The 25642-nt window shown below is 45.0% G+C and overlaps 2 protein-coding genes across 4 annotated transcripts in view; both read left to right on the forward strand.

Annotated features, from left to right (window-relative positions):
• LOC149372030 (myosin light chain kinase, smooth muscle-like) overlaps window positions 1-16059 on the forward strand; it is a 41188-nt gene extending 25129 nt beyond the window's left edge. The window contains exons 6-11 of one of the 2 annotated variants that reach the window (XM_089566392.1): window positions 4698-4897; window positions 6311-6463; window positions 8652-8751; window positions 12141-12215; window positions 14241-14316; window positions 15033-16059. In XM_089566392.1, coding sequence (XP_089422518.1) covers window positions 4698-4897; window positions 6311-6463; window positions 8652-8751; window positions 12141-12215; window positions 14241-14306 — 594 coding nt within the window. In that variant the 3' untranslated portion in view covers window positions 14307-14316; window positions 15033-16059. The remainder of the gene's footprint in view (window positions 1-4697; window positions 4898-6310; window positions 6464-8651; window positions 8752-12140; window positions 12216-14240; window positions 14317-15032) is intronic. The other variant, XM_089566393.1, reaches the window with a different exon arrangement.
• A 1172-nt stretch (window positions 16060-17231) lies between these two features.
• Window positions 17232-25642, forward strand: part of LOC149372031 (uncharacterized) — a 31860-nt gene continuing 23449 nt past the window's right edge. For both annotated transcript variants that reach the window (XM_089585627.1, XM_089585632.1), the window contains exons 1-3: window positions 17232-17369; window positions 17828-17881; window positions 23631-23845. In XM_089585627.1, coding sequence (XP_089441753.1) covers window positions 17830-17881; window positions 23631-23845 — 267 coding nt within the window. In that variant the 5' untranslated portion in view covers window positions 17232-17369; window positions 17828-17829. The remainder of the gene's footprint in view (window positions 17370-17827; window positions 17882-23630; window positions 23846-25642) is intronic.

The raw sequence follows: 25642 nt of genomic DNA on the forward strand, positions 1-25642 counted from the left end.
CAAGCAAGATATGCTGTGCGCTACGTATGCATCTGTGTAATTTATGCCAACTGCTTCCGAGCTATAGACGGGACGGTATATTAGATAATTTTAAATATTATGAACCAGTGGAAAGAAAGAGGTGTAACAACACAGGCGCACTCACTGACATGCGCCAGTGTTCTCGGACATACAGACGAATTCTGTGAAGATTGGGCAGTGGCCAGATACTGCAGAAACGCTGCAGTTTAACTGCGTGGCTTGTGTTCTTGTTGCAATTCCAGAGTGTTTTCACATTTTAATGCAAAGTGCAAGAAATACCCATATTGTGCATCGTAATCAGAGTGCTCTATACGACGTGCACTTTGAAACATCTCACACCACGTTGTTTACTTTGACATCTGCTGCCATCTAACGAGGAATGGCAGTGGTTCATGAAGAGGAGGGCACGTAGCTGCAGTGCGAACGCGAGAGCTGACAAATAAGATCAGTTTTATTGTCGGTGACTTCGACCACGTGCATTATAAACGAGAAATAGGCCGTGTACGGCTTCATATATTAGGTGTCATTTGCTTATGGAATGTCTTACGTTTTGAGAGACGCGCTAGCAAGTAGTACGACGATAGGCACACTTCTGTCGCACACCGTTGCTCGCCTTTCTTCAACACGGTTTTCTTCATCAGTAGGCGAACTTCGGTGCCTTGGGTTTCTTAGAGGCGCTGTTCGCGCCTGTCTTGCTCGGTTCGATTGGCAAGCAGCCAAGTAGGCAATAACCAAGGTTCGAGGCGAGCCCGGTTAGCTCTTGCGTGCGACAAACACGGTGAACGTTGTTCTCTACTCCTAAATGTAACTTATATCATTTCGCTCGCTTTACTGTGAAGACAGCACTGAAGTAAAAAAAAAGAAAGGCTGACATTTCATCTACTAAGTTGGCACATCTTTCACTGCGCAACTCCACAGCGAGATTCATGCTTATCAAATTTCTTCTCTTGCGGAGTGTCGAGCTTCTACGTGCCAAATAAAACATTGAACACTTTTGAATGCTCCTCTGGAGTGAATGCGTTGCGCCAGTCGCTTCGAGAGAAATCGCTTGCACTCCCGTAGTGCGAGACCCGCTCTAGGACAAGTCGTGGCGTGCTACCTGCGCTTTTGCCAACATTCCTTCCGTGGGGGGGGGGGCACAAAAAATGCAAAACAGTAAGCGCGTTTTTCAGCAGCAAAGCAAGCTCTGACGCCTTCACGACACCTCTAGTTTTGAAAACATGCCAGAGAGACTCCATGGGCTTCTGCAGTACAGCCCGGGTGTGGGCTACTCTATCGTAACCTAATTACGGTGCACGAGAGTAGAAAGTTGGGCTAGTTGGTTAAGTTCATTCTTGAAATCAGCGCAAAGAACGGGAAAATAAAGAAATAAAGGAAGGAGGAAAGAAAACGGAAGGAAAGAAAAGATTGAAAGCAAGAAAGAAGGAAAAAAAGAAAGGAAGGAAGGAAGACAGAAAACGATAGGAAAGGAAGGAAGGAAGGAAGGAAGGAAGGAGCGAAGGAAATAAGGAAGGAAGAAGGACGGAAGAAAGGAAGAAAGAATAAAAGAAAGAAAGAAGGAAAGAAAGTAAGAAAGAAAGAAGGAAAGAAAGTAAGAAAGAAATGAAGAAAGACGGAAAGAGAGAAAGAAAGAAAGAAAGAAAGAGAGAGAGAAGGAAAGAAAGAACGGGACGGGCTTCGTGTTGTCTGTCCCGTCGTTCGTACAGTTTTATAGAATACGCTGCACAAGAATACGATGCACCGTCGGGCCAAGGCTTATCAGAGATTTGAACGTCCGTAGTGATATCTAGTGAAGGCACTTTGAATCAAAGCTTTTCTTGAACTGTTGTTGTGATCTCCGCGCCTGTTAACAGCTGAAAATAGACGAAAGTTATTTGATTGGGCTTTAATCAGTGATAAAGGTTTTTAGCCGTCATGTCAGCGTGGCATGGTTGCACACGGGAGGTGGAAAAGTTTATGCCGGGAATTAGATTCAAAGAGATCTCCAGGTAGTCTTGACTAAATCTGTGGTGCCTAAGTATTTCGCATCATGAGTATAACGCTCTCAGCAAAACATGTTTTCGGAGCAGTATGAAATGGTGTGAATATTTGTGTGACCTGTTGTTCTTTAGCTTGGTCTTCCGGTGTACACAAATGTCCTTAACTTTTAAAAATGTTTAACGTTGTCTCGTATGCAGTAATAGCGCCAAACACGCTTGCAGCGTCTTCGCAGCTCTTGTCGACGTAGAAGTTTGGAAAGGAGTGCAGTGCGCAGAAATAGGTAGCTCGTATGGCTTCCAAAACCGCCAGTGCTTTTAGCGGCAAAAATTGCACTTCACCTCTGGTGGCACATCTTACATGTTAGCAGGCTTGTTCCTAGGTTCAGAAGGTTAAATGTAGATTAAAAGAAGGAAAAGAAGTTGTCTCTTGGAACAATTCAATTACTTTTGTCTGATATGTCCGATGGCCATTTTAAATATTAAATTCTTTTAGCTCCCATTTTCGGTGAACGAACGAAAACATCATCTGGAAACAGCGGCTAACTAGAAGCTGAGGGCGAACGAGAAGCCGAACATGAGAGTGAACACAAACCAAACTTATCCAACAGGCTCCTAAACTTTCCGCCGGCATAGTATTTAAGAAACAAAGAAACAAAAAAAACTCTACCGTAGTACCGCCCCTAGTTTGATTCGAACTGACTGCTAGAAATTACTAAATACTTTATTGTCACCGTGTTTGTCCTTCCTGGTTGTTTTCAACTTGTCGATTTGGGTGTTCAAGTTAAAACTGTGCAGACGAGTACGCGTATCACAACGATATTACGTTGTCAAGCCTTGCTAAACTCTTCAATCTTTTGGCGGGAGGCAGTATGAACCAGTCATATTCGTCGACAATGCAGCGGCTTCTCACGTAACCTTGTGCGCTGACTAATGGCGCGGGCGCTTAATCGCCGAACTTTGTTTCTTGCCGTCGCGCAGTAGCAGCAGCAGCAGCAGCAGCAGCATCAACAGCCAGCGGTCATTAATCATCTCCAGCGGCTACTGACAACCCCCCGTTCTGGCGGCGTCCGTGCACCGCTGCCTTCCGAGCAGCGTTTCCAAAAATAAGGCGCCGAGAGTTGAGACAGAAAATAAAGGCTGATCAAGAAGAAAAAAAAAAACAAAGGAAGGAGTTAGGACTTTTATTGCAGTACTGCGGGGTGGTGGGCGGGCTTGCACCACAGCTCGCGGGCGAGGCGAACACGTGCCGGCGTTGAAAAATGGACGGGGATTATTCGTGAGTCACGTCGCAGTAATGGCACTCCAGACAAGGGTATCTTCGCGGCGAAATGGAGATAGGAACTGAACAGAGAGAAGAACAGAAAGCAGTAAAAAAATAGGAATTCTGGCTTTACGACGTCCGCGGACTGCTGGTTTGGTTCGTTACCAATTTTAGCTTAACATGTACTACCTGCTGGTCTTACCGCGGGTGGTGAGATCCGCCGTGTTTATTTGGTTAAGATTACTCTATTGTAAAATTACTTTATTAAAGTCATATTGAAGACAATGCATTCATTCAATAGCGCAATTAGGGGAAGAGGGGGTACGATTGACGTGTGTAAACCAGGAAATTATGTAAAAGTGCGAGTGAGGTCGAGTAGCGGCAAGCGATTTAATTCTAGAGGCGCGTGTACTGTGCGATATGTCAGTGCACTTTAAAGAACTCCAGGTGGTCGAAATTTCCGGAGCCCTCCACTACGGCGTCTCTCATAACCTTAGTCGATTTGGGACGTTAAACCCCATAAACCAAACCAAACCGATTTACTGGAAAGCTGTAGCGATAAAAGTGGTTTAGTTGCGGTCCTTCTGATTCGCAAGCTGTGAAGAAACTTAGCTCTTAGTTATTAGCTGTTTGTTATTGTGTGCGATTTTTTTTATTGGTGTGGCTGATAACAAGTAGAAAAAAAAACAGGAGTAAAAATATGAGACGAAGCCTCGAGAAATAATAGACCGATTCGTGTCATTTTTTTTTCTGGACAAAGTTAACCGATTGAGGGTTTTGAAAGACAACTTTTTTTACAACACGCCAGAAGCCCTGCACACGCGAGTACAATAGCCAATAGCACTGATGCTTTCATGGATTCGGAAACAAGGAAATTATGTTCACACGGCTGTGACAGCGGCTTGTGGTGAATGGGATGCACGAAGTGAGGGCACCTTTTGCAGCGTAGAAAATAGAACTAGGCCGAATGGCACAATAGCAAGCACGTCATTTAAATCTGTGAGACACTGGGCGCACCGCAGAACTGTTTGGCCGTCCATGTGTGCCGACACAGCATATTTTCGCCATCCTTAATGACTTGCTCGATTCCTTAGTCGGTGACAGTGCTCTGTCAAAAACATGAGGAACCGGTCCTGACCGTATTCTGCCTAGACATTCGACACGCAGCTCGTAACCAAGTGGAGTTTTGATGAAATGCGGCACCCTGGAGCGAGTAGAACTTTCATTGTGTCGCTTCACCGTTAAATGTAACGCATCTGCCGAGCTGCTCATTTCCTGTTCACCGAGCGGAACACGTTGCATACGTGTCCAGTTATTGTCCTCGTCTATCGGGCAAAAGGGAGACTTTTGGTCCTCGTCCGACCGGGGCGCAGCAGCTTGAGTGCACGTACAGCAGCACAGCACGGACGGCCTTTCCTGTCTTCTCGTCTTCGCAGCCCGAGAACGTGCTGTGCACCACCCGGACAGGCAACCGCATCAAGCTGATCGACTTCGGCCTGGCGCGCTTCTATGAGCCGGACAAGAAACTGCAGGTGCTGTTCGGAACGCCTGAGTTCGTGGCGCCCGAGGTGGTCAACTTTGACAAGGTCAGCTACCAGACGGATATGTGGAGCGTCGGCGTCATCTGCTACGTCTTGTGAGTGTACAAACACCTGTATCTTAAACACGCGCACACACACTAACGAGGCAGCTGGTACACAGGGCGAAGCTAACAGCTAAGGCTATAGGAGCCTTGGACTAGGTCTTCTCCTTGTTTGGGGGGTGTAAAGCTTTAAACCGAATAAAGTTTACCACCACCACCATGACACGAATGCCGCTCAAGAGACGGTAGTGGCCTGGGCCACGGAGGTGGCTAGAACTCAGTTTCTTTTTGAAGAGGTGTGGAACGCTGTTTGTAGATCTTCTTTTGACCAAAAGTTGTTCTCGAAGATCAGAATTATCATTGACTAGCCCGAAGGCAAGGCGTGAGGAAGGTGCCAATATAATAATTTTATCATAATGCCTCTGTAAATAGAATATATATATATATATATATATATATATATATATATATATATATATATATATATATATATATATATATATATATATATATATATATATATATATATAAACAAAAACGAATCCACATTTTTGCGGGTTCGATCCCGGCCGCGGCGGCTGAATTTCTCTGGAGGAGAAATTCGAGGCCCGTGTACTGTGCGATATGTCAGTGCACTTTAAGGAACCCCAGGTCGAAATTTCCGGAGCCCTCCACTACGGCGTCTCTCATAGCCTTAGTCGCTTTGGGACGTTAAACCACAGCAACCAACCAACCGAATCCACATTTTCTCGCAAGGTCGGTAACTTGTCCAGATACATATTACGCAGATTTGTACGCAAATATAGTAACTATGCAATGCTCAGGAACTGCCATTTATTTGAGCCTTCTACGCAATGATTTTGGCAGCGACTGCAAAGGAAAAAGTTGTGGTCATCTCATGAAAACACTGCGTTTGCATAAATTAATGGAAATAATAAAATCTTCCTTCACGTCAAGGCTTTTTTTGTCTTCGTCTTCTCATCAAATGGCTTGTAGACTTCATTTATAAATTATAAATTTTTGATTACTTATTTAGTTACTTAACTACTTCGTCTCTGTTCTCTTCATCTTTGTCCGCAAATTTCTCGAAAGCTGTGCCACGACCTATCAGTCTGAAAATGTACAACGTTCAGATGAATATAGTTCCTGTCGCAAGATTTTCTCTGATTTGCCAAACAGTGATGGGTGTTAGAGGATGTGAAATGGCAGCACATAAAAAACACTGAACATTTAGCCATAAGTGTCGCTATGGTGGTGAGAAGAAACCGAGTCTGTTGCACTTGATGTATAAGCTTTTATATTTGGATTGTAAATAAGGCATACATTTGAGCTAGTTGGTGAATACTTGGGCACATTGCAGCAGTGAACAACACAACGATAGAGCACTATAACAAAAAGGCAGGGAATATACAGTACTTTAATACACAATGGCTACAAGGTCATCGTTGCCTTTCTGTTGCACCACAGGCTTTCTGGGCTTTCACCCTTCATGGGAAACAGCGAACTTGAAACAATGGCGAACGTGACAAGAGCTGAGTATGATTTCGACGATGAAAGCTTTGACGCGATCTCGGAAGAAGCAAAGGATTTTATCGCAAAGCTGCTGCTAAAAGACAAAGAGTAAGTACCTGCTGCTAATATTTGTATTTTAAAAGAGAAATTAGTACTGTTTGTAAAAATAGAGGGAGCGAATGAATGCCATCTGAAAAGGTGGAAACAACTCTTGTAGGCAATAGTAAACAAAGACGCGCAACTGACGGGGCGCGAAACACCAGCACCAGCGACGCACTCTTCTTACTCTAGGATCAAAAACACAGTCCGAGTGTTCTTATCAGAAGCGAGACTAGCAATAAGTGACAGGCGGATTTATTTATGCTGGAAACGCTGAGTATTAGGCATGAACGCGGAGCTGATCGCAAACCCGAGCTTAAGCTCCCAGTATATAGATATCATAAGCAAAAGGAACAAAAATAGCAACTTTACATCCTCCTTTGTGGACCATGTTGTCTAGTCCAGCGTTTAAAGGCTGTATCAAAAGCAAACGTTTGACATCGATGGCTCACAGTTTTTGACGAGAACTTCGATGCTGTCTGGCCTGCACAAAGAACAAACCAGATCTTTCGAACAAACGTGGCTGCAGCCACTACACCCGTCTTTGTCTGCTTTGTCTGTTGGCACTAAAATTTCTAAGAGTTTAATAGCAGTTGCGTCAAATATATTCTGCGCGAAAGAAGTCAACCGATGCAGGTTCATTTTCCCGCAGTTAGACCCTTCATTTCCAGAGACAGCTCCAGCTACGACTTCGAAGTTTATCCCAGACTGACGACTTGCAGAAAAAGTACTGCTCCTGTGCGCAAGTCACTAATTAACCAAAACTGTGAGAGGCACAAACCTACAGCAGACACGGGACGCCTGCGCACTCTCTTATATTCAGTTATTTCAGGGACAAATGACTGTACAGTGCTTAAGTCAATTTGCGTTACATTATAGAAATTACACTACAAATAGGTTCGGCTTATCTAAATGATGGTAGAAAAATAAGGCTGTTCGATGCTCCGCACCTTTGCTCAGTTGTTGGAATGCAGAAATAATTTCAAATGTTTACTTCGCAAGCTGATAGTTGCTGCTGATTTTCTTATTGTAGGCCGAGTCCAGAACTTCAGTGTTATGTTTTTTTGCATGTTCCTTGTCCTGAATTCGCCTGGTTGTGTACTTTGAAAGAATTATGTAAACGGATGCTGACAGCGTGTCCTGAAACTGGCCTTATGATTCTCGGTTGAATCGTAACAGTCTATGAGTACAAGTAAATGAGAAGTTTTTAAAGACACTTAAGTATATTGGGAAAGGTCCAAAGTTAAACGTGCCAAGGCTACAAAAACCTTAACACGGAGTACTTAGTGTGAGTCAGTGAGTAACGATGCACAGCCAGAAATACGAGAGGGTTATCACAAGAAGATACGCGAAATGAACCTGGCTTACACATTTCAAAATGAAGATTTAAAGCGCTGCAGTGTTATTTATTTATTTATTATTTATAAATACTGCGGTCTTGAACAACAAGACCATCGCAGGTGGGTACATAATTTGTGTAACACCAAAGGACAAAAAGACAAGGGAAATACAGCAGACAAGGCGTCACTAGCAGCGAAATTGCTACATTACACTGTATCGTTTCACAACATTAGAATACATACACTAAAGTCATCGAGCCAATCATATCACAGGTTAAAATTGAGTAAATCAGAACAAATTACGGAGGAAACGAACACTCAAAAGTTCGTCACTTGTTGCAGCAGCGCCTGAATGCATTAAATGCACATGAATGCATGCACATGAATGCATTAAAACAAGTGCATTAGTGACTCCATCATGAAATACTGGCTGCGAATGATTCTTTTATGGAACGTGGCCCAAAAGTTGTGCAGCGGTGCAACAAATAATGGTCATGACTGTAATTTTTATTGCTTTATTTGTTAATCTTCTTTATGGCTTTGTAACCCAGCCGTCCAAAACGTTACTAGTAATCCAGGTCGCACAATTTAATTCAAGCAGACAAACTGTTCGAACAATTTTTGTGCATTTTTCTGTAAATTTTCGCAGCTATGGGTTGTTGTCTACTTTTATCCAACTTTTTTGTAGTTTTATTCGATAATATGTAATGTGTTCACTTTTTAACATTGGACTTCGTGTCCACTTCTGTGCTGAGTTCTTGGACCCTGTCTACTATCAGACCAACGACTATCAATCAAACATTACTTATTCAGATTCCGTTCTTTTTGTTCTTTTTCCCCCTTCCTTCTCTTCGCAGTGACCGTATGACAGCCGCCCAGTGCATGAATCATCCGTGGCTTCGGGTAGGTGTTACAACTCCTACGCCTATAAAGGATATTGAGGCGCCAGAATTTCAGGTTGGTCACTTGCCGCAGTGCCTCGGCACCGCGGCAGCCGCCCCCAAATGCACGACCACCTGGCCCACCACACCCCGTGGTTCAGTGTTCGTTGTCGGCCGCCTTCCCCCGTCCAGACCTGCGGCCCGCCCCGCACCCTCGTCGTCCAGACCCGTCGTCTCTGCTCCGAGTGATCCCTCCCGAACCGCGTTTGAAACGAACGATTCCAAAAAAAAAAGAAGACCATTTGGAACTGCGTGCTAAAGATTAAAATTGTGGTGTAGATCTATTAAGAAAATTTATATTTGAGCAGTTGTGCAGGGTAACAAATCATGACTTTCTGTTGCTAAAGCCTGGTTATTGCGTTATGAACAGAAAAAAAAGGAATAATATCAAAGTTCGCTACAAATGCGGTGAAGGGAGTAGGAATGTTTTAGTCGTTCACTCCTTTGTCACCGTTTTACTGTGTTATAATTCTGAATCCCTGCTGTGCTGATTTCTGTGTGTCCGTTAAGTACTTAGAATAATGGTTTTCCACCGCGCTACTACTACGTTTAGAAGTTTCTTCGGAAATGCGGTGATGTAAGTAATGCTATAAGACAGCGAATATATTTTCAGTTACTTCTGCAGGGAAAGTATATTTTCATGTCGCCGTATTTTCTAACCCAGAACCTCGGTTCACTGGACATATTAACACATTCGTGTACACTGACATCACCTTTCGTAACAAACGTAGTTTTAGTAAAACTAGTGCACTCTTCATAGCAACAATGCCCTTGGCTATTGATCTTTAATGTAGTTTGCTAACGTAGAAAAAAAACATTACAGGCATGTACTATGAAGGAAAAAGTCTCCAGAACCTCAATTGCAATTTTGGCTCATAGGTATCATACTTTTCGACGATCACTTCTTTTGAATGCCACACATTAGTGCACGTGAGCCTAACATTCAGCTGCAGAAGTACGGTCTCTAGCCAGTGGCTAATTATTGAGCTGTCGACTTTGTCCGACCCACACGCACCCTTGAGACTTTTGTCCCTGATAGTACATTTTCTTCTACTAACCAGCAAGCAGCTTGCTGCATTTCGAAAGGCATCTAAGCTTGGACAAAAAGTGTCTGGCGTGACAGGAACCAGGCGTTAAAAGCCTATTCGCAGCGTTATGTAAAATTACTTTTTATGTTTTAGTTTTTTTGGTGATACTGCTAATACTGGTACGGCTAGGTCTAAAGATATAGATAAGACTGAAGATAAGGCCACTAAAGATATTTATAAAAGTGGTTATGAAGGCGTGTGGCGCATGTATTGAAACTATACTTGCGCGGATTCTGCTACTGCAGTAGTGATGCGCAGAAAGGACTTTTGTCGCGGCTCTTAGTGGTACTGTTGACACGCACAAAGTTACGCCATGTTTAAAACAACAGCCGTTGAAAAAGGAGGCCCAGGACTAACGTAAAGCGAGCGGACTCGGAACTGTTCTGACATGATTCTTGTTCAAGAATACGGCGAACAAGAAAAGTTAACATAGCTCTGACATTGTATTTGCTCGAGAATACAAAGAACGAGCAAAAGGAGTTAGCATGGCTTCGACATGGTTACTAGTGTGAAAACCACGAATTGCAAGCTATATCTCTGGTTTTTCGCGTTAGTTACTGTGTCAGCTTTTGAACGAGCTCCGCCTAGCCAGAATCTCTTGTCTGGTTGCGGACTTAGAATCCTGGATGTTCTGTTCATTCGAAGTGTGTTTCTGCAAAAATAGTGCACCAGCTAACCCGAAGGGAAATTCTGTTGAAGTTCCTCTGCTTTTAATTCCCTTAGGAAAGCCTTCCTTTGGCGTCGCGCTATCGTGATTACAAGGTAGCTGAGAAGAAATTCAGTGACCCAGACCAGCAAAAAACTGCGTCCGTCTATTCATTTATACATGCTCCAATTGAGGTCTTCTATCAGCGCCAATGCGACTCCAGGGCTGACGTTAATTTTGGATTCCCATCTTTCATCAGCTCTACCTGTTATGGCCGGCCAGCGGGTCTGGTCACGGAGAGCTCAACTTTCGGCTGCGGCGGCCTCATTTCAATCAGCGCGAAACGCAAACAATCCATGTACTGGGATTTTGGTGGACGTTGAAGAACTCTAACTGGCGCATGTTAAGCAGGTGAAACGAGTCAAATACGCGAGAATGGATTGTACACACAAGGCGCGACTCTTCTTATTCCTTTCTATCCTATTTTTATGCGAAGGGTCATGTTTCTTCTCACCTTTTGATAGATGTTGCTTACAAGCATTTCAAGATCACTAACCAGCGCTCTCAACCCTCGGTTTGGTCGACACTACGGCACACTTCGCTGTTGCCGGCCTCATAGCCCAAATGCGAAATAGGCGATGTCAAATGGCGTATTTGTTTTTTCGCTAGATCTTTTTAACAATGTATCAGATGTATTATAGAGCACGATGTAGCAACTGTGCGCCTACGTGGGGGTGTCTAAGCCAATCGCGAAGAACTGGAAGCACGCGCCTACCACCCGTTAGTCTTCAACCTCTTAGCTGTTTGCGACTACGCGATGGCAGCACTCTTGCACGCCCGTGGATGCAGGCGCAGCCGCCTACAAGGCGTCCGAACGGTCTTAAATCTTTGGCTTCGGCAGTGTCTCCAGTGCTGTCTTTGAGAGCGTGGAAAATAGCTGTCAGCAAAGCGGAATCTTTTCGCCATAACGCTTTGTTCAACACCACGCTTTTTTTTCTTTGCTGTGCCATATTCTAATTTGGCTCCTTACGTACTCTCGAGTGCAGTATGCGCGAGAACAAAACATGAAGATTCAGTTATTGATTACTCTATAATTATGTGGACAAGCACAGTTTCTTCTGTTTTCTAACTAGCTTTACTCTTCCTGTACAATATCCACAAGTTATTTTCGACGTTATTGGAGAAATATAAGTGGCGGTTCCCTTTATTATTGCACATGGCTGGTAGGTCGAGCGCTTTCGCAGCTCTTAACCAGACTCGTTTACGCTCACAATAATGTAAACATATGCTCGCTCGGCGACGCTAAATGCTTGGTTAATTTCAGTAGGAGTACACTTTACTCTCTCATCCTCGCATAAGAATGGGGCTGCACTGCGAAGCTTGGTTCATGTTGCATAGAACTCGTAAAACACACACGGAGTAGAAGCTTCGCTTTGCCTATGCAACAGCTTGCCGCATATCTCAAGTTGTAAAGCACAGCTTTCTTGCTGTCTTGCCAGAAGCCGTAAGTGTTCAGCGGTAATCGAAAGTCTTTAAGGAATGGCATTTCCTAGGTAAGCTGTAGTATGGCGTGAAACTCTTATGGAGCAGACGATGGCTACTACAGGAGCGTTGCGTTCCCCGTACTTCTCTGCTGCCAGCTCTTAATGTATTTTATTTTTCCCGCAACAGAAGGACAAGAAGAGAGACGACACACAGCTGGACAAGAAGAAGCTGAAGCGCTTCGTCATCAAAAGGCGGTGGCAGGTACGAACTAGTCCCCTACTCATTAGTGCTTCATTTGCTGCAACGGTTCTCTTAGTAAATATGTGCAAAACCTAAAATCCAGTACTTGCAGCATCTGCTGCTGTTACATGATGAATGCTCCTATGTTATGAGCCTATGCTGCTATGTTATGTGAGGGCAACACCACTCGTATTCTCTTGAGAGGGCAAATTAGGATGCTAGTTGGAAGAGCCCCATGTCCACCGGATTAACGTCGTTTGAGCAAATTTGGCAACGAGAGAACAAGCAGGTGTAAACTGGCTCCTTTCGGGGGAAAAAATAATCCTTGATTTACTTCGATTTTGCTTAGTCTGATTACTCACGTAATATCAGCATCACAGCCTTGAAGAAACGCGCAGGTCTCAATGATTTATGTCTCCGCCGCAAAGTTGAACGACTATCACTTTTTCATAAACTGTATCATCATACATCACTTCATAACGACTTTTTTTCTTCACCTCCTTCAATTTTTGACCGCCGTGATCATCACTTTAAAGTTAAGCGTTCCACGTGCAGAACATTAAACTATGCACATTCATTCTTACCACGCACAATATCTGACTGGAACACTCTGCCTTCACATATCGCAACCACCACTGATCCCGACAAATATTTTACTCTTATATCTTCAATAACTACTGCTTAACTCTTTGCGTACATTGTCATTTTATTTGTTCATGGCTTCCTTTTTTTGCAGGGTATGTTATTAAAATGATTCTTGCATTAGAGTTATGTGTGTATAATTTTAATACTGTAGTAATTTTCGCTCTTTGCCGCACTGCCATACTTTTGAATCTTTTGCTTATTTATATCATGCTCAATGTTTTATTTGTGGTTTTGTTTTATTTTGATCAATTGCCTGTACCCTCCCCCCTCCTTTGTAATTCCCTCTCGAGGGCCTTGAGGGGTATTTTGTATAAATAAATAAATAAATAAATAAATAAATAAATAAATAAATAAATAAATAAATAAATAAATAAATAAATAAATAAATAAATAAATAAATAAATAAATAAATAAATAAATAAATAAATAAATAAATAAATAAATAAATAAATAAATAAATAAATAAATAAATAAATAAATAAATAAATATGCTGTAGTGAAAGTATAAGCTTCACGTTCTAGGAAACCTGTGTGAAAGAAGTTCGAAATTCTTTCTGAGGCAGGAAAATCAAAAACCTGTCGCTGAGGCTCTGCCCATAGGGTGGTTTTCGGCGAAGTTGAAGCCTGACTAAAGTGCTTGTATTTATTGTTTTACTTCAGCAATTTATGATCATTTAATGTCTTTGAAAAACTTGACCTCTGCCTCCCGATGGCTGCTTTCGTGCACCGCGGTAGCATCAGCGATCGCACGCAGTATACATAATCGGCAAGCGTGAGGTTGTTTCATTTTTTTTTTTAAAGTTTGAAGAATTTGCGCGAGCTGTACGACACACAGCAATAACACGAGACGAGCGCAACCATTTTGCTGGCTTTATCCTTGAACCTCTGTTGAAAGAAGCTTGCCAGTCGAATGCAGGAAGATATTTCTTCTTTCATATAAAGACACCGCTTGTTAAGCCTGTGATCGCACGAAGAAATCAGCCCCTGAATGAACTAAGCCAAGTTGAGCAGTACAGTACTTCTTAAAGCACAAAAGTAAAGGAGTTCGGAGGTGGCGCTAGGAACACGCATGCTTGGTGGTCTACAAGCTCAGAATGACCGTCGCTGTCTGCGGCACTCTGTTCAAGGATGACTGGACACTTTTAAAATGACGCGCTTTTTCAGGAGTTTTCAGTGGTGAATGTCGACGAAGTAGTCGCACTTGATCACGATCCTTCAGGGTGGGACGACCTTGTCGTGTCTAGCGAACAAGTGACTAATACCTCTTCTTGCGTGACAGCAAAAAAAACCAGCCACGCACGCAACGTTTCAGCGTGATAAACGTAGAGCACCGTTTAAACGTGCGGCAATCATTCCTACGACGTGTTGATGCCATATTTTGCTGGGCTGTTCTTTTTGCAGAAAATGGTGAACGCATTTTTGGCTCTCAGACGCATGGGAGCCACCATCTCCCCATCTACGCCTTGAATGCTGAAAAGTAAGTTCCGCGCTTATGTCACAAAGCATTTTGTTTGCATACGCAAGGTTTAGTGCGGCAACATTTGTCGAACCTTGTGTCAGTTCCTGAGCGAACACAAAAAAATAGAGCTTCTGTCTGTCTGCCAGCTTGATTTCATACAGCTAACAATGTCCGCGCGATGTTTCTTTTTTTTTTTTCAGTCCTCGAATACGTTTTTATTCCCCGCTGTTTCAATTACCTTCGTGTTACAAACAACAACGAACGCAGCGTATTACACCATGCTGAGGCAACTTAGTGCCGTCGAAGTATCCCTTTTGAAACGTAGGATTATATTGAACCTCTTGAAAGATGGTTCAATGCGGGTTCGTAAAAACAATAGATCGACGCATCATTCGTGATGGTTATAGACACTGAAAGGTAAGAAAACACTTAAATGCTGAGAGTCATTATAGGTACCTTCTTATAAACCTTATATTTCAAAATTCGGTGCCCCCGGCTCATTCTGCAAAAGAAAAAGAATCTTGCGTTTTTTAGGGAGAGTGGGCTGCAATACGACTCGAATTCGATTCGAGGAATTCATTGCAAAACGACAATAAAGCGAGAACATTGCTGCGTGATTTCTTTTGGCGCAATTTTTCATCATTCTGACCCTTTTACCAGTGCATGGGATTGCAAATACCAGGGGAAATTGAAGAAATTGAAGTACACAATGCTTGTTATCTTTTCATTTGCAGAACCTCTGATCTTCCAAGACCCACCATGTGTTCCCCTTGTCTCTCATCCCAACTGATCTTCGACGAGAGGAGACTAACGTCATGTTCCATCGAACCATACCTGTTTTTAACCACGTTATCTCACTTTTCTGGTAATGACACAGGATATCACACACGTGCCTATCTATCTCACTGTTCTTAAGCAATTGCACATTACTTCGGAAACTGCGTGATAACACGCAATGTAAAAAACACGCGTTAGGAGAAGCAGCACTGGGTTCTACTACAAAAAGCAGAACAATATAACAAAAGAGAAAACGTGCTACCCAGCACCTTTTCACACGAGAGACAAAAGTAGGCCCTGGAACTTGCAGCTTCACTGGTACAGCGGGGTCGGGTATCTTGTATCAACTTGTTCAAATTTACCATGATTTAATGATGGCAAAAAAAAAACACGACCACAATTTGCCGTTGTATCTTTAACAAACACTCTTATGTCAAATACCCATATTTTAAGAGAGATCTGCGCCCTGTGGGACGTGCTGTTCAGGTAGGGTCATTCGTAGCAATATGTGCAATGCGAGCCAAAGGGCCTTCGGCAGCGAAGGTTTTTCAGACTAAAAAAAAAAAAAAACTTCATATTTGTTTACACATCACTTGTTTTCCCTGCCATCATATATCTCTATAGGCACCCAATTTAGCGCACAAAGCAAGACCCTGTTTTAGAAGTATGTTTTAGAAATAAAGAAATAAACCTTACCTCTGATTTATCCCCAATCAACTTCGAACACCGAGGCCCCAGCTCCCTCAGCCGTGCCGCGACGATGAAGTGTCCTGCTTTATATTCCCCTTTCTACGTGGGAACCTCTTGGCAACGACGTCCCGTGCAAAATGGTTGTCTCCCATTCCTTTATCTCTGTACAGTGTTTGGCGTGGACTGTTTTTGTATAAAGGTGTTCGTAAAATGTTAAAAAAGACGTTGCGCTTTCTGCTGAAATGTTTAATAAAGTTACCTGTTTCTTACCAACCGCTTCAAAAAATGAGTCCTATGTTATCTGCTTATCGGCAAACATGGAGCGCCGCAGAAAAATAAAAGCCATTGAATTAGTCCTGATATCCGGATCGAGCATATTTTTGTCATTTCCCTCAAGAACCCATTTATGCAGTACAGAGCACGACGAAGTAGTAGGGTGCTTGCTATTCAGGGCAAATTAAAACTCTCGGTGCTAGTTATACGAGGTTATCAGGATGCTTAAGCAATGGCCACATCATGCGCTAAAGATTTTTTTTGTAGCACGTGTGTGCGTTTAAAAAGAGGGAAAAGAAATGAAAATCTTTGCGTTGGAACGTGTTGCCACTCAGAGTTGATGTGAAGACGAAAAAGAACAGATTGCTGCCTTCATTTGCATCGCGAAGCCTACCGTCTCTAGCGGAGCTCCGTCGGTCTGGGTAAGCAGAAAGAGAATTTTCTAGTGTTGGACGCTCTCCTCCCCGGATTATTCTTGTTTTGATCAAGATATTCGGCTTCGCGAAGCTGTGCAATGCGGCCCAATTCGACTGGTATCGCTTCCACAATACGTCAGAATTCCGTTCCTTCCGTCTCTTCAGACGCGAGATTAAACTCTTGAGTGTCTGTACGTGTTCAGCAGTGCGTATTTGACGGCGAGTATGAATTTAAGGACGTATTAAGGAGGGCAACTCATCTTTTGTAATTCTTTCTTACAGAGCGAGAAATATTCGATAGGAAAACCATACTGACCTTAATTTTTTCGGAAAACATTTGTATTTCGGCTTACGAAACCTCACTTAGCCCTTCTGGTATAGTAAAGTGGTCAGAGGAGCGTTAAGCTTTGCCCCAGTAATACCCACGCAATGATTATCACATACTTCAGATTTCCACTTAGCTCACTTAAAATTACGTCTGTCATTTTGAAAGGAAAAAAAGAAGGTTCATCGCGTCCTCCACGTATAATTTTATTTGTAGCTGTTTGCCAGCAACACGAAAAATAGATTGCTTGTAGAATACAGAGGACAAGGTACTTTGGAGAACTTGCCCAGCCACAGCGGATTCCAACGGAACCGATGCAAAGCCTCCCTGTGTGTCTTTTTTGTGCTTTTGAACAGAGTTGTTCTAATGCCAGTTAGCTTGATATTTTAATGCAGTTTCACATAGCTGTCCGGCAGGTGCGTAGCGAGGAGAAAGGAGGGCGACAAAGATGACGAACTTTTAACCGCATCACCGTAGCTTAACAGGCCGACTCCACCGGACACTACATGTTATTCCTACTTTTCAAAGTGTTCCCTCACCGCCCTTGCTCGCGGCGGCTGGAACGTTCAGCTCCCAGTTGGCGTCTCGCCGTATGTACTATGTTGATTCCTTATGTCTGAGCATTATGCGCTGATTTAGCACAATACCGTAGGGTTATTAGCATTGTACGCCTTTCGTGATGTTAAGGGACGGCCCTGACTGTTCCAGAAGCTAAAGGCGTTATTAATGTAGTGCGGAAGTACAGCTGCCAATGCTTGCCTGCGTTCCAAACTCTATAAGCGGCCCGAGATCTCGCGAAAATCAGCATGCAAACTTCACTAGTCACTAAGAGATGCGGGCTTACAAGTTCGGTGTAAATTACACCCCTTAGTGGTGTTCTTGCAGGCTACAGGAAATTTACTGCCTTCGTAGACCAGTAAGTTTTCATCCATAGTTAGAAGGAACATTTATTTAAAATTAAATGGTGTTTAATACTCGGTCACATGTTCTGTCGACGCCACTGATATGCTTTGATCCACTCACGGTGTGCATTGTTCATTTTGTACAGCGATGGATACCAGCACACGAGCCACCGCTAAGGACTGTGTTGAGAGGAGACTAGGTAAGTTATGGCTCGTTTAACGAGAAAAAGTAAAGACGAAATTGTTAATGAGATGCAAGATGGTTCAAAGCAAGCAGGCGCTCACAAGAAAACATCATGAGCCTGCACCGCCACTACAAACTTTTCGTTGACATGACTTATCAGGACGGATTCGACCAGATTTATATTTACGCTCGTTGCCAAGAGATGCCATTTTTAGCAATAAATACTAGTTTAAACTCATCAGCGAGATTCCCTACCGCGTCGCGATACCTTCCGTACTGCAGTTCATATGTTTTACTGCTGGGTTCCCTACTTTTGCGCAATTCCTTCACTGTGGTATTTGACTTATGAACCTTATTTATTCTGACGACTGACACCTTGTGTAATATCGAAGAATGGGGCATTTGAGGAACAAACAAACTAATCAATCCAGCAAACAAAACAAACTTTGGTATTACACAGGAAGACATTCTTTCGCAATTAATGAGAGCAAGCTGAAGGATTTGTTCTGAGAACTCTGCTTTACGGCAGCAGTGAACGATGTCCTGAGGTAGCTGATGTTTGATTTAATATCAGTCGCGAATATGTCTCAAGAAATTAGAAAAATGCAGACAACAGGGTTCGGAATTGGGCGAGTCGGTTCGAATTCACACTGCTGTGGCACCACAAGGACAAGGACGTATATGGAGGGACGACAACACAAGTGCTCACTAACAACTCACAAAATTAATTAGAAGCACAGAATATAGAAAAAAACCAACGTTACATGCGTTGTCCAGAAGAAGGTTACAAAAGCGCCAGGCAATTACACGTGTTACAGTACCACGAATCTACCTGTTATCTTGAGTTTTATGGTCTTTCAAGATAATCAACCTGAGCGTGAAGTAGCAGCAATGATGGCAAACACGCATTCATCACCTGACTTGCTTATACAGAAGGCCTCCATAATCTCCCGGGAAGTCTTATCTTTATGTTTCCAGACAACGAGCGTTTCTTTGAACAGTGGGACACACGGGCTAAGCGAAAGGTTGTTCCATGCTGAAAGGAAGGGGGCCTTTCATTCGCATCTCTAAGAGAATTTCTGTGTGTGTGTGTGTGTGTGTGTGTGTGTGTGTGTGTGTGTGTGTGTGTGTGTGTGTGTGTGTGTGTGTGTGTGTGTGTGTGTGTGTGTGTGTGTGTGTGTGTGTGTGTGTGTGTGTGTGTGTGTGTGTGTGTGTGTGTGTGTGTGTGTGTGTGTGTGTGTGTGTGTGTGTGTGTGTGTGTGTGTGTGTGTGTGTGTGTGTGTGTGTGTGTGTGTGTGTGTGTGTGTGTGTGTGTGTGTGTGTGTGTGTGTGTGTGTGTGTGTGTGTGTGTGTGTGTGTGTGTGTGTGTGTGTGTGTGTGTGTGTGTGTGTGTGTGTGTGTGTGTGTGTGTGTGTGTGTGTGTGTGTGTGTGTGTGTGTGTGTGTGTGTGTGTGTGTGTGTGTGTGTGTGTGTGTGTGTGTGTGTGTGTGTGTGTGTGTGTGTGTGTGTGTGTGTGTGTGTGTGTGTGTGTGTGTGTGTGTGTGTGTGTGTGTGTGTGTGTGTGTGTGTGTGTGTGTGTGTGTGTGTGTGTGTGTGTGTGTGTGTGTGTGTGTGTGTGTGTGTGTGTGTGTGTGTGTGTGTGTGTGTGTGTGTGTGTGTGTGTGTGTGTGTGTGTGTGTGTGTGTGTGTGTGTGTGTGTGTGTGTGTGTGTGTGTGTGTGTGTGTGTGTGTGTGTGTGTGTGTGTGTGTGTGTGTGTGTGTGTGTGTGTGTGTGTGTGTGTGTGTGTGTGTGTGTGTGTGTGTGTGTGTGTGTGTGTGTGTGTGTGTGTGTGTGTGTGTGTGTGTGTGTGTGTGTGTGTGTGTGTGTGTGTGTGTGTGTGTGTGTGTGTGTGTGTGTGTGTGTGTGTGTGTGTGTGTGTGTGTGTGTGTGTGTGTGTGTGTGTGTGTGTGTGTGTGTGTGTGTGTGTGTGTGTGTGTGTGTGTGTGTGTGTGTGTGTGTGTGTGTGTGTGTGTGTGTGTGTGTGTGTGTGTGTGTGTGTGTGTGTGTGTGTGTGTGTGTGTGTGTGTGTGTGTGTGTGTGTGTGTGTGTGTGTGTGTGTGTGTGTGTGTGTGTGTGTGTGTGTGTGTGTGTGTGTGTGTGTGTGTGTGTGTGTGTGTGTGACAACCTTACATCTGGTTCCTTGAAATATTAACGTTGCGTCTGTCAGCTAATATACTGTGTCGCGGCAGATCGGTTATACGCCGTTTTCTTTTCACCCTTATAACAGCAGGAGTGCAAAAATTCACAGGCTGTCTCTTCATCTTCGTCGAGAGTAGATGTAAGCATGATGCAGTGCAGGAAAAGCATAGCGTATTCTAAGACGGCTCTTAGATACTGATAGCCGCATTACAGTCTTTGGCTCAGTGGTTATGGTGCTCGGCTGCTGACCCAAAAGACGCGGGTTCGATCCCGGCCGCGGCGGCTAGAATTCCTTTGGAGGAGAAATTCTAGAGGGCCGTGTACTGTGCGATGTCAGTGCACGTTAAAGAACCCCAGGAGGTCGAAATTTCCGGAACCCTTCACTACGGCGTCCCTCATAGCCTAAGTCGCTTTGGGACGTTAAACCCCATAAACCAAACCAAACCAACCACATCAGCCGCTTTTCATTCCCAAGGTTTCCTTCAAGAGTGACAGCGCACTCGGCTTTGTTCGCCGCTTTTTATGTGTGGCGACCTCCCCGACCAGACCTTGTTAGTAGCCGTGCTGACGGATCGCGCCACGGGGCCTGTATCGCCGGCGCGTGCATTACGTAACGACGGCATGGAGATAGAAAGGAATTAGGGAATGGCCTTTTCGTCAGATTTTTTGAAGCCGGACGTGACACCTCCCTCCAAAGTTGGCCGCCGTCACAGCACCTTTGCGCTTGCGCCGCATACAGTGAATCACACGACGCTGTTGCACTGAAGGTTACTTTTAGCTGCGCCATCGGCCAAAGACTCCCATTGACCTTTGCGAAAACTCGTGACTTCCGGTACCGCATTTCTTTTAATGCAAATCAGATAGCGAGCGCCTTTCCTTAGATTTCCTCCCTCCGTGTAACGACGGCAACTCACGCGGTGCTCTCTCCTCTTTGATCAAGTGGAACCAGGACTGCGCCTGCGCCTCTCAGGCTGCAGGGCTGATCTTGGGCTCCTACGCGCCACGCGCTGGCTTTTACCCACATGGGACCATGAAGACGCTGTTTTTGACGAATGCGCTAATCCGGCGGCTCCTTAGCATATAGGAACCAGCGGCGGGTAAACTGAAAGTTTCGCCAGTGTTCGTTAATGTCCGGCTCCATGTTCTCCTCCGTTCTGGAGCTAAGGTGACCCGCGACGTTCCGACAACGGGAGCTGAAAGCATTTAATGATTAAAGCAGCGAGCTAACAGAGGAGAGACAGTAACATCACTGATAAGTCTGATAAGTGTGGGTGCAGTGTGGCAGTATAAAGGAACATTTAGGAAGCCATAGTTGCAGGACGATTGGTGGAACAATCTGATGAAAAAAAAAAACGAAAAAAGGGACGGGAATAGAGAGAGGCGCTCCTGGGCTGTCCCTGCCTGCCTCTGTGCTGCCTCTTTTTGTGGTTCTTGTCCTCCATAAGGAACATCCTTGTGATGTCATGTATGTCTACTTGCTTCAACTTTCACAAAGTGTTAAAAGTATGTGTAGCAAAGGTAACCCGCTCCTAGTCGCTGCGTTTTTTTATATACGCGTTCATTAGTTGTATGAGGCAGTAAGACACCATTGATCTCAACTATTTCTTCAGTGCGTTAGTATTTAAGATTTAGGCTGCTCGTAGATGACGCCCAACTTAGGTGTGCTGCGTTTTTAGCGCATAAACAACCAAGACTGCCATGCACGTTTTATGCAGAGGACCTCGATCCTGTAGTCAGGTTTGTTTACGTTTCTTGTGCGGCCAAGGTTTTCACACAAAACTCCGCGCAGAATTAAACAACGGTGCCGCCTTCGCTGGCACTTAAGCTTGTTTGCAGGGGAGAGGCTACGCGAGCGCTTGCGTGTGAAGTGGAGAGAGAGAACATGAACTGTAGTTAAAAAACTGTAGTTTTCTTGGAGTATGCCTGGAGGAATTCTGAGTCCACGACCTCTCTGGCCTCCCCTTCCAGCCTAGCCCTTTCGATGAGCTTAAGTGCTGGTCTGAGGCGCCTGGGGCCATAAGGACGTTCTCCCAAGAGGCGGATGTCGGGGAGCGGGGCAGATCTGGAGGTAGTGGTCAGTAGTGGGGGTTTCCAAAATTTTGATGCAAAAGAACGGGTGGACAGTGGAATTGAAGAGATTGGCGAATTGGGGAAAACGAACTGCTTGTGCCGATAGTTGTCTCCAATGAGTGGTTTTGAATCTGTTGGATTAGGGATGAGGGGGAGAATTCTTGTTGGCGATGAGGGAGAGGCTGGGCAGGAAATAGAAGGGCACGGTCCTTTGTGCCCGTGTTTTGGGGAGTGCGTTGTTCGTTCTTTGGGCTAGGGGTGTGGAGGGGTGCAGAGAGGGGGAAGTTGGAGAGAGGGTGCGGGGTCGCTAGAGCTGAGAAGCCCACTCCCCATCGCACGGTGACAAAGAACCGTCTCCTTCCCATTCCTGCCTAGCGCTTGCTGTATGCCATAAAAAGTTGTCGGCGAATATAGTAGGCAATAACTGCGTCGTACTGCAAAGAGTTAGAGTGGAGGAAGGGAGGCCAAGGCACCGGGCTCTTTGGTCGCGGAAAAGCGCATTGGAGCCCTCATTTCCGATGATGTTCTCATGCCCAGGACCCTGGGCGCTGTGAACTGACTATACTGATTCGTAGTTGAAGAAAAATTCGTTTTGCTCCGGAGTTTGAACCCGGAACCACCCCCTGTTAGAGGCAGTCGCTCTGCCAGCTACCCACGAAGGCTAGCAGATGGTAGGACGAGAGCATATTGATGGACAACTCAATGTTGGTCCAAGTTCCAGAGAGCCGCAGGTGAATTTTGAATCGTTCAAGTCTCTTCCCTCTACAAGATGCGCACCGTGAGGCCACAGTGAGGCGAACCTCCAGACACGCCCTACTATTCCAGTGCTAGAGTGCCTCTACATTGAGAAGATATAACATCAGTCTTCTTAACTACGACGTATACTGTGTATTTTCTCTTTCTGCCACGTCTGTGAATGGCCTAGTGGAGTCACGAGACGCATCACATGACCGCGTTCATTTTTAGTTTCGTAAGCGTATGAAGTTGGGCCAGTTGGTTTTCCATTGACCTGAATTTGGCGCAAAAACGAGACAAGCTTTCTTGTTGCCTGTTCTTCATTCCTGTTTCCCGTTCTTGCGGAAAAGTCCCTTCATTTCTAGGTCCCTTCGGAAATAAACTCTTTGAAGTGGGATGAACAGTAAAATTCACTTGAAACGAGGGTTGTCAAAATTTTTGCGCATGCGCAAATCACGGTCGCTTCCAATTCTGACTACATAAGTCATTGCATGAATGATTACCCTTTGAATGCAATCAAGTTTTGCATCAAAAACTGCTTATGATCTAGGCACAAAAGAAACCTGTTTTTATTTTTCTCTGCTTGAGCTGACAATTTCTTGCCCTTTAAGATGTGCCCTTACGCAATGATTTGAAAGAAGGTCTCAAATGGGAGCTGGCTGGAAAGAAACGAGGCCGCTGCCTTTTCAATATACGCTTGTCGAGAGGAACCTTGCGCAGCTCTGGTTGTCAGCGCCACAGTGCGCTGCGCACCACGGGACCATTTCTTTGCCTTTCGTAGACGCTGCCGGTCTCAGCGTGACACCCATGCTCGGCACCCGGAACGACGCGTCGTGCCCGACTCCCACGCTGCGCGGTAGCCCCGGCCGGGAGAGCCCCGAGTTCGCCGAGCATGGCATCGACACGGCTCGCAATACTCTGCTGCGTTTCCTGTACCTGACCTGCTTCCTGCAGGGAGTGTCCTGCGGCATCCTGGAGCCGTTCTGCCAGAACGCGGTAATATAGCGCTATGCCGACCTCGTTGTGCTCCGCATCGCTACTCTCGCTACATTGGAGTGGCCAGTAACGAAGCAGAGTATATAATGAATAAAGTACAGTTCTAATTTAAACGCACCGAAATTCACTAATACAGCTGAACGGGTCCTCACTTCCAACTGTTTTTAATCATGCGCGGTGCCGCATGCATTTATTCAAAGAGCTTCCACAATTAGTTGTGAAAGATGTATCTGTGTTTACCAAGATCGCAATATAAGTAAGCGTTCCATAAGACTAACTTAAAAAAATTCGTCCAGCCAGATATTCGCGATCGATAGGGGACGCGTCGTTCACTGCTCATTATGGAAACCATTCTTATGCATGCGCACAGATATCGCGTAACGAAAGTACTTACTCTACGCTTTATTCGAAAGGCAGTTGAAAGTGAGCATGCACTGTGTTTTTTAAAGCATGAAATGCTTTTAGCTTCCACTAACGGCAACAGACAAACAGCGTCCGGAAACTGTAGGGAACCTGAGGCTGAAAATAACGGGGATCTTGTTCAAAAATGTTCGATATTTTCTGTCATAGTGATAGCTAGCAGAAAAAAATTGGCAGTGGCTTAGCTCTGGTTAAGCCTGGATATACAAGCGAAAAGCTGCAGTTATGCTTTGTTTGACGTCATGGCGGTCGCAGTTCGCGCACAATGCACTGTGAGCACCTCGATAACGGTGTAGGCAAGCGTGTTATATAGCTCTCCTTCCGCATGCGTAGTAACTGTGGTAAACACGCGGCTGCAAGTAGCGTCATACGAGCAAGCCGACCGCGCCGATGCACACTCGGTAAACACGCGCAGAGCGCGCAAACGACTGCGAAGGTCGACCGGCGGAGCCATGCTCGGCGGCGGCTCCACCAACCACCTGCGCCTCTCCAGTGACGTCACGCGGCGAACTCGCGCTTGCGCAGCTGTGGCTAAAATTGATTACGGCGCACGCCAGACCCGGTGTTGACTAGCCTAGTGAAGCTTTTCGCTTCAAAAAGAAGGTACCACACTTTAGCCCCGAGTGGGCTTCCAAGCAAAGCTGGCGTGAACGTATCAGTTTCGCATTCTGATATCATAAACCACTCGGCCACCACCGAACGCAGCCTGTCCCGCTCTGTGTTCAAAATGGCAGCCTTTAATTATACAAGTCCACGTCATCTTCCTCATCTTCTAACCGTTTGTTTTGCACTTCTGGATTATCGGTTCCAGTAGTGCTGCCTTCTTGAGCATGCAATTGAGCCGGATGAGTCAAGAGATAGAGTCTCTACTATGTCGCCTAGGGTAGCTTTATGCAGCCGCATATGAAACTGAGAAGGCGGTCATGGCGGCCAAACAAATCGCTATGATAGATGAAGAGCAGGCGAGAGCTAAGGTGCATCAAACAGCAAAAGCAGCGAGGCACGCTGAGCGCGCTTCCAGTCTTGACAACCATGTAGAAGCGGCTGGACGCAGCGGGACATAAAACGCCATAAGCGCCGAAGAAAGCTGAGCATACCTGAGCATACTGTCTAGCTAAGTGTCTCACAACGGACGCTCTCTAAGCCGTGAAAGCAGTGTGATAGTGACCATGTGCTCGGCCTAGCTCGTCGAACAGGAGAGGGCATAGACGCACTTTCAGTAGCCATAGACCCCGACTTACACCGATGTGAAGCTGGCGCCATCTATGAGCTGTCTGAGAATGCGCTACACCTCTTCTCCAGTGCGTTTCATGTTCACATCTGCCCCAAAAAGCAAGATAGGCTAGAAATTGTTTCTTTGGCATCCCCTGCTATTTG

This window comes from Amblyomma mixtum, chromosome 1 (genome assembly GCF_055824585.1).
Source record: "Amblyomma mixtum isolate Tamu chromosome 1, ASM5582458v1, whole genome shotgun sequence".
Classification (NCBI taxonomy): Eukaryota; Metazoa; Arthropoda; class Arachnida; order Ixodida; family Ixodidae; genus Amblyomma; species Amblyomma mixtum.